The sequence below is a fragment of the Manis pentadactyla genome, chromosome 4, assembly GCF_030020395.1.
Source record: "Manis pentadactyla isolate mManPen7 chromosome 4, mManPen7.hap1, whole genome shotgun sequence".
NCBI lineage: Eukaryota > Metazoa > Chordata > Mammalia > Pholidota > Manidae > Manis > Manis pentadactyla.
The window spans coordinates 33,667,823-33,676,864 of record NC_080022.1 but is presented as its reverse complement, the minus strand read 5'-3'; the positions used below and the strand labels follow the sequence as shown (position 1 = coordinate 33,676,864).

Sequence of the window (9,042 nt, the reverse complement as noted above, 5' to 3'; positions counted from 1 at the left end):
AGGAAGCAATACAAACCTTAGAGTAGCTAAGTCACTGGTGAAAATTCATACATCTAGTAACTGGTAGAACCAAGTCCCTCATCCTGATCTGTCTGGCACCAACGTCCAGGCTCTTGACCACTGTGCTCTGTCTCCACTACTGTCTCTGTCTCAAACCACATCACCACTGATACTGCTCAGGTCTGAGCATCCTGCTCCTTCCCACTGGCCGGGGTGAAGAGTTAGCTTGTGGAGTCCAGCTCTTCCAGGTTTCATGGACAAGTCCTGGGGGAGCTGGTGAGTGTGCGGCCTGCTTTGTTCAGCTCCCCAGGTCTTAAGCTTTAAGGCCTCACTGGAGCCCTGCCCAGTCCCATCAGTTTGAGGAAAGCTTTTTCATGTCCTTGTTCCTCAGACTGTAGATGACAGGGTTGAGAAAGCCTGTGGCAATGTTATAGAAAAGGGCCATTTTCTTGCCACTGTTTGACAAAGAGTCGGAGCCAGGGCTCATGTACATGATGACGCATGGAATGGTGAACGTGGTGACGTGGGAGGCACAGGTAGAGAAGGCCTTGATCTGGCCCTGGGCTGAGCAGATCTTTACGATGGTGGCAAAAATGTTGGCATAGATGATGGCAACCAGAGAGAGTGGGACCACAATGACATTGAAGCCCGTGATGAAGTCCACCAAGTCACTGAAGGATGTGTCTGCAGAGGCCAGCTTTAGGACGGCAGGAACTTCACAAAAGTAGTGGTCAATGTCATTAGGGCCACAATAGGGCAGGTGCATAGCAAAGAAGGTATAGCACAGACCCCCCAGCACACCATAGGCTGCACAGATGCCCACCATGAGGAGGCACACCCAGCCGCTCATGATGACCTTGTACTGGAGGGGTGGCAGATGGCCATGTACCTGTGCACAGACATGACTTCCTAGTGGTGTTCTTTAACTGACTTTCTGTGGACTAGGGTATTTTACAACTTTGCAGCTGTAGCTATTAAGTTATAGAAAACTGACAGCAATGCAAATTATTTATGTCCACAGTAACGCAGATGATTTCTATTCATAACAACACAAGTGAAATTTATCCAGTAGAGAATATAAATGTCTGCAAGTCAAATTCTCTTTTGAATTTGTCCTAATGTCTTACTGGTTCCTTCATGAATTAAGTGAACTCAGTGAAATCTTTGACATATGCTCATTTAAGACAAATCATAAAGGAAAAGGTTGATAAGTTTTATTCATAAAGATCATTATTCTCTTCTATTCTAGTCTCTTCATCAAAAGAAAGTGAAAAGAATACTCTTGACTGAAAACAAATCAACAAGTGTCAAAACCTACTGCTGATTGATTGAATTAAATTACAGAAGAAAACATGAAAGACATCATAAAAACAAATAATAGTTTAAGAATTGTACTATATTTCTTCAAAAATAATAAAAATCAATTAAAAAAATTTTATATCCTGAGATATAGACACTGACATGTTGACAGTTATCGTCTGGTCCAAGGCAATGGATGATTTTCATTTTCTTTCATTTTTTTTATTCTCCCTTTTTGTTGATAGTTTCCTTTGCTGTGTTGAAGCTTTTTAGTTAGATGTAGTCCCACTTGTTTATTTCCGACATATCCAGAATTAAATTACTACTGTTGATGTTCAAGAGTTTACCGCCTATGTTTTCTTCTAGGAATTTCATGGTTTCAGGTCTTATATTTAGATCTTTAACCCATTTTAAGTTTATTTTTGCATATGTGTAAGACAGAGGTCCAGTTTCATTCTTTTGCATGTAGCTGTGCAGTTTCCAACAGCATTTACTGAAGAGGCTCTCTTTTCCCCAGTTGCATGTTCTTGCCTCCTTTGTCATATATTAATTGCCCATATAAATGTGAGTTTATTTCTGGGCTGTCTGTTCTGTTTCAGTGATCAATGTGTCTATTTTTGTGCCAGTACCATATGGTTTTGATTACTGTAGCTTTGTAGTATAGTTTGAGATCAGGGAGTGGGGTACCTCCAGCTTTGTTCTTTTATCTCAAGATTGTTTCAGCTATTCAAGTTCTTTTGTGGTTCCACACAAATTTTAGAGTTATTTTTTCTACAAAATGCCATGGGTATTTTGATAGGGATTGCTTTGAATCTGTAGATTATTTTGAGTAGTATGGCCATTTTAATAATATTAATTAATCCATGAGCATGGAATAGCTTTTCCTTTGTGTCATTTTCTTCTTTTTGTTTGCCTCTGTTTTAAAAAATCTTAAGAATAAACATGTACTACTTTTGCAACACAGAAAAAAAGTAATAAACTGAGAGAAGATATTTTAAATATATGTAAAGAAGTAATAGCCAAAATATATAATGAATTACAAATCAAGAAAAGGCAAACATCATCTCATCTTTAGCGAACAGTTACTACTATTCATTTTCCCTATGATAAATACTTTACATGTATTATATCATTTAATTTTTCCAACAACCTTCTGAGGTATATATTATTTCCTTCACATCAACAGATGAGGAAAATGAGACTTAGAGAAGTTAGGTAACTTGTTCATCATCACTGAGTTAATAAAGGGTAGAGCTAGAGTTAGAACACACAGGTCTGACTCTAGTTTCCTTCACTACACAATACTACCAACAATCTTATGAAAAGACTTTAAATTCACTAGCAACCAGGGAAGTGAAAATGAAACAAAAAACAATATCACTACTTTCCATCTGTGGGATAGAAACATTAGTATGTTGAGATAGACAAACAATATCAAGTTTTGATGAGATTGGCCTAACTAGTTGGAAGAATAATTTAGAAGTATCTATTAAATTTGAAATTTGAATTTTCCCATTTACAAAGTCTACTTCTGTACACAAAACTTAGAAAAACTTATTATATGGGGAGAAATGGCCAAAGATATTTGTTGCAGAATTGTTTAAATGGAAATAAAGAAATGTTCAACATCAGAGAATTACATGAATAAAAATGCAGTATATTCAAATGCTTGTTTAAGAGAATGAGTTAGGGCCTATAATTATCAAATGGGTAAATGTCAGAAACATATATTAAGTTAAATTTTTTTCAGTGATAACCATGGTACCATTATCACCTTTTAACTCATGCAAAACAATTTTATGTATTGCTCATAGATACAATATAAATTAAAAAATTGAAAACACACCAAATAGACTTCTGTTTAATGACAGTGGTTGGTTCAGAGGAGTTGGGAGTATTCAAAGAGTACTTCATCTTTATCTGTAATTATTTAATCCTTTTTTAAAAAAAGGAAAAAGAGACTCCTAAATATGACAAAATATTGACCAATGTTTATTTTGAGTGTGGAAAAATGGAGTCTTTGTTATATTATTTTCTATAATCTCTTCCTGTGTGACTCTTTGTCTTTGTGTCTCTGTCTCTGTGTGTCTTTCTCTTTCTCTGTTTCTATACACATACAGATATAAATATATAGACATACATATATATTTATTTATTTTCTCAAAAGTAAGATTGAAAATGTAAAATCAGGTAAGAGTCAGTTTCACAAGCTGAGTCCAGACCAGATAATTATTAGCCACATTGTTACAGATATGTCTATAATAATTCTAGCCCAGATTTTACAGCACCTTGTACAAAAAGCGGTACAATACTAAATATTACTTGTAAGAACAAGCCTGTATTCCTGCATTATCTGTCTGTTCTTCATGTTATTTGTATCCCCAAATCCTTTACACTGTAGAAAAGCATGTGCACATGTTAAATGTTTGGCTGTGATCATACTGAACTGACATAAACTTTCAGAGGTGAGTAAAGAACCCAAGGAAAGCAATAAAGCAATAGCCTTGAACCATAAGAACAGTGTTTGTAGAAGAAATCCTTTGCTTTCAACACTCAACTGAGTCATTGGGTGGTGGCAGCTCAAAATTTTCCAACCAGAGGGAGACATTCAATTTAGAGGTGGCTATACCCTCTCTTGGTTGCTCATGGCCCCAGAAAAGCTCAGGTTGGTTAGAATCGATGTACTTTTATGATATCCAATGATCCCCATCACGTCTGCCCATGACTCTGGACAACTCTGAAACATACTGGGTCATTGAGCTGTCCCTCTGTTGCCAAGTACTTTCAGAAAGGCCCCCTTTACGTCTTTGTTCCGGAGGCTATAGATGATGGGGTTGAGGAAGGCAGAGACAACATTGTAGAACAGGGCTAGTTTCTTGTCCTGCTCAGGGTCATGCCAGGAGCTGGGCTTCATGTGCATGATTATGGCTGGCCCATAGAACATGGTGACCACAGTGACATGGGAAGCACATGTGGAGAAGGACTTGAACCTCCCTTGGGATGAGCTGATTCTTAGGATGGAAGAAAAGATACAAACATAAGAGGCCAAGATGAGGGAGAGTGGGACCAAAAGCAGGATAAAACCCAAGACAAAGTCCACCTGGTCATTGAGGGATGTGTCTGTGCAGGCCAACTTTAGGACTGCAGGGACCTCACAGAAGAAGTGGTTTATCTTGTAGGGGCCACAGTAAGGCAGACGCATGGTGAAGACAGTATAGATCAGGGCCCCAGCAATGCTAATGGACCAACAGACTGTGACCATCTTGATACAAATGGGATGACTCATGAGTAGGGCATAGTGAAGGGGAAAGCAAATGGCCACATACCTGTCATAGGCCATAATAGCATAGAGAACACACTCAGCAATGCCCAGGACCAAGAAGATGAACATCTGGGCTACGCAAGCTCCCCAGGAGATAGTCCTCCTTGGACATACCATGTTGACCAGCATCTGGGGCACAGTGGTGGTCACATAGCCCATGTCCACCACGGAGAGGACACCAAGAAAGAAGTACATGGGTGTGTGGAGGTGGGAGTCCAGGTAGATCAGGGTGACAATGAGTCCATTTCCCAGAAGGGTGATGAGGTAGAGGAGAAAGAAGAAAGTGAACAGGGCTATTCTGACTTGCGACTCACTGGAGAAGCCAAGGAGGATGAACTCGGACACAGAGCTGTGGTTCTCCTTGCAAGGGCTCTGCATGATCTGCCTGTGAAGGAGACAAGGACTTCTCTGTGCTGTCCTTAGCCTTGGGGAAGAAAGGCAGAGTTGACAGAAGCTGAGTCACACACATACAGCACCTTGCATAGTAGCTCGCATGGATTTCGTCAAATTTTTGTTAAGTTGAATGAAAAGAGAAAAGGAAGATAGGGCATCTCTGGTACTGGGAGATAAGTCAGAAGATCTGGCTTCATACCTGTAATAGAATATAGGACACCTGGTTGCCCACAGGTTCTCTTGAAACTACCTCACCCGTAGAAGACAAAGCATTAACTAGCCATTTTTGTACCAGATCCCCCAGCCAATCCCTGGCCACTGCCAAATTCTACCAAGGCCGCATACTTGTCCCAGTCTGGAGGACAATTTCCTGCTAAGAATTTAAAATGACACTGAAAGTCTGTGTCAGTGGGCTGTGTGTGCCTGAGGCACTGTCAACCCAGAGCTGATATGGAGGTAACCCAAAGTCACAGGGGAATGGAAGCTATACAGAAGAAATGCAGAGAACTTGTAGAGAAGATAATAGAGCAGATATTCTTGGAAGCAGAGAGGAGAGATCTCACAGCAACTTAGAGAGTGACTCTGGTTTCTGACCTGCTATCCCCAGATCCTCTGAGGCCTGTCTGAGCTTTCTTTCCTGTGCTTGGATATCTGTGGGATTTTCTGTAGAATCCTTACATTTACCACCCCATGACCACATTTTAAATTCAGCTCTTCCTAAATGTTCCATGGTTGTCACTTACCCTGCTTGTGTGACCTTGGGCAAGTCCCTTTTCCTCCACTGGCCTCAGTCTTCCTATCTGTTAGATAGAGATGAAACATCTATGGCACAGGGTAATGGTAAGGAGCATATGGACACTACGTCAAGACAATCTACAAAATATAAAGCACCAGACAAGTAAAAGGGGTTAGAATAAGTGGAATGAGTTAGGAAATCAGAAGGGGGATGGGGGTGAGTCCTGACTCTGTCCTTGATTTACTGTGTAATCTCAGGTAACTTTATACCCCTCTGTGAACTTCACAGCTCCATTTTTAAGTGAGGTGATTGGACTTGACCACTCCACAGGACCCTTGTGGCTCTGCTATCCTTTGCTACCAGGAACTCCAGGATGGAGACCTGTGATTGCATTGATGCCATGAGAGCCAACAGGAAGACTGAGCTGAGCTGTCAGCTGAACATGATTGTGTTGGCAGGAGATTCCTTCCGGGAGCTGAAGACACGAGACCAGAGCATAGGAGAGTACATAGAGCAGAGACACGGGTGTCTACACCCCCAAGTCTTGAAGCCCCTTTACCTACTCCTAAGTCACTTAGCCTCTCAGAGTCCCATGTTCTTCATCTGTAATACATACTCCATAGTAGAGATTGCATGAAATATATCTGGTCTATTGAAAGTGCTCAATAAATGGTAGCAATGTAGATAAATAGAAGCTGTGGAGGGAAGAGAGTGGAGGGAAGAGAGAGGAGCTCTCGTAGCATTTTCAAGCATCTGAGGTTCCAGAGGAAGGACTGAAAGCATGATTGTGAGGACTGATTGCCACAGGATGTGGAGTTCTGGAAGATGGAAAAATTGTCAGGCTATACAGAAGATCTTGTTATATTTTTGTGTTGAGTTTTAGGGAGTACCAATAATTGGATGAAGAAGAAAAAGTCCCAGCTTGGGAATGTTTGTGAAGGATGCAGGAGAATTAGGGAAGCTCAGAGTTCTGGACACCGACAGGGGAAGCTTTCAAGAGATAAGGAAGGGCCAGCAGTGAGGTTGCAAACCTTGAAGCCAGGATGATAAGGGTGGCAAATGAGGAGGTGATCGTATTCCCCCTTTCCGCCAGCCCATGCCCCAGACCTGGACTTTTTCAGTGGCTTCTTCCTGCTCCACCCACCAGAAATACTGTTTCAACTGTCATACTCTTTCTCATGCCTCCTTCTACTGGAATTTAAGGCCTTTCTAATCTGGTTCTAGCCAATTTTCAAGTCTATGTGATTCACCACTACCTGAGACTCTAAGCCATGATGTTAACAGCATGACCTAGTCTGGGCAGCTGGGGTGTCCCTCCTCTCTGAACCACAGATCTTCCAAGCTACCTGGCTTTTTCAGTAGTACCTGCCCCGGATGCCATGCAGATCTCCACCACCCTTCCTTCAAGGCTCAGCTTGGGGCTTCCTCCTCCTTAGCCGACCAGGCTAGCCTTGTGGATTTTGCATATTGTCTTCCCTGTAAGCAGGCTGAGGGCAGAGGCTGCATCTCTCTTAGATCTCTCCCCAGTGTCTAGTAGGGATTGGCAGACTGCTTTTGGAGGCCCGTTTCAGTGTTGGGTCTCTGGCTGCATAGCCTCCCAGGCTCTACTGCCTCTCTCAAAGGCACCCTTGAAGAAACAATTACATCGAGCCCTCACCCTAGGAAAATGCCATATTCACATCCACCCTCCTTTCTCCACCTGCCAACGCTTCCCTGTCCCTTCCCAGCCTCTGCTCTTCTGTTGGTGAAGAAGGAAGAGGATGCCTTGTCAGGGTCCACCAGGAAGCCTCAGGACCTACTCTGGGCGTGGGGGTGGGAGGGTTCTCCTGAGAGGGACCCATTTGAGTCTGAAAAGTGCACAGGAGACCCCACTTCCGCTCGGCGAGGGCAGGTGCCTCCTCCACACTTCCTCCATGAGTGAAACAGAGAAGACTATGGTAGTTTGCTCATTCATGGGGATGCCCAGGGAAGGAGACTCCCCATCCCCTCCCTCAGTTCTACCTACAAGTGCTGGGTACTACGTTCTTCTGCTTGAGCAGCCCCCTTCCCTCCCACAGCAGCATCAACCTGCTTTCTCTTCATCTCACGCGGTGCAGTAGAAAGCCATCACCGCTTCACCTTAGCACTGTGGCCCCACAGGGCAGATCTGTGCCTCTCTTACATGTGTTGGATGCAGAGCAGTCCTGAAGGAGGGGTTTCCAGCTGGCAAACCCAGGGTCCTCTTCGTACCAGAGTGGGGTTGGAGATTGGATTTTCAATTCCTGAAGAGCCCTGAAGATCCCCTGTCCCTGCTGGTAAATGCAGCGTAGAGCCCTTGGGCTGGGGGAAAGGCTCAGCCAGGACGTTTAGTGTCCCAAGACAGTTTGCCCCTTGGCCCCTGGAGCTAGTGGGCTGGGCATCCTCCTGAAGTTTCCTTCTGGGGACCAAAATCTCTTCCCACTGAGACTTAGAAGAGGGAGGAGTCCTATGCAAGAGCTTCCACTGTGTGGCACCGTGATAATACTAAGATGGGTTTGGTTTCCTTCCAAAGCACCTTTATGTGTCTTTTCTATCCTCAAGAATTTAATTTAAGGCTACACACCTTATAGAGGTAAAATTTAGGCTTGGATATAGATAATGTAAATGCTGCTAATATCTATTAGTGTCCTCATAACTACTATTTATTGAAACCTACTATTATCCAAAGCCACACATCTCATTGTGTGCTACCAAACCCATTACTACAGCAATAACTGCCATCTATTGAATGCTCAATTTTATCACATGCTACCCTGGGCACTACTCATAACATAAGTAATCCTCACAGCAAGGTTGGTAAGCCACCTGATAAATCAGGCGCCACGGAGAGTTTACGAGAATTAAGTGGTTTGTTCATACCACATAACAGGTAAGTTGTATAGTCTGAATCTGAACCTAGATCTGCCAGATTCCAAATCATTCTACTGCAGCATCACTATGGCCAAGGTGCAATACTGGTTCACAGGGTGCGGGGAGTCAGGCTGTAAAGCTCCTGTAAGGCTGGATGTAGAAGCCAGGAGGTCAAAGGCCAGGACAGATGTACAGTCTTCCTTGGGTCCACTTGGAGGATGCTCTCCCTAACTAAGCGCTCTCTTGGGTCCTCTGGAATTCCAAAAGAGAGAGGCAGGAGGCTGGCTTGGCCTCATTACCTGCTGTAGGACACGTCTACTGGAAAGGGCTTCTCAATGCCTCATGGATGGGAGGCATCGACCAACTATGAGACTTGATCCAGTCCAGCAAGGTAGAATTCAAGTTCTGAAGGGTGTGGTGATGA

The 9,042-nt window shown here is 43.1% G+C and overlaps 1 protein-coding gene and 1 pseudogene across 1 annotated transcript; both read right to left on the bottom strand.

Moving 5' to 3' along the window:
• Window positions 1-320: 320 nt before the first annotated feature.
• LOC118916355 (olfactory receptor 2D3-like) lies at window positions 321-903 on the bottom strand (annotated as a pseudogene).
• Window positions 904-4,051: 3,148 nt separating this feature from the next.
• Window positions 4,052-4,999, bottom strand: LOC118916152 (olfactory receptor 2A12-like). The gene has a single exon (XM_036892760.2). It carries the CDS (start codon window positions 4,997-4,999, stop codon window positions 4,052-4,054), a length of 948 nt encoding a protein of 315 aa, XP_036748655.2.
• Between the last annotated feature and the right edge of the window lie 4,043 nt (window positions 5,000-9,042).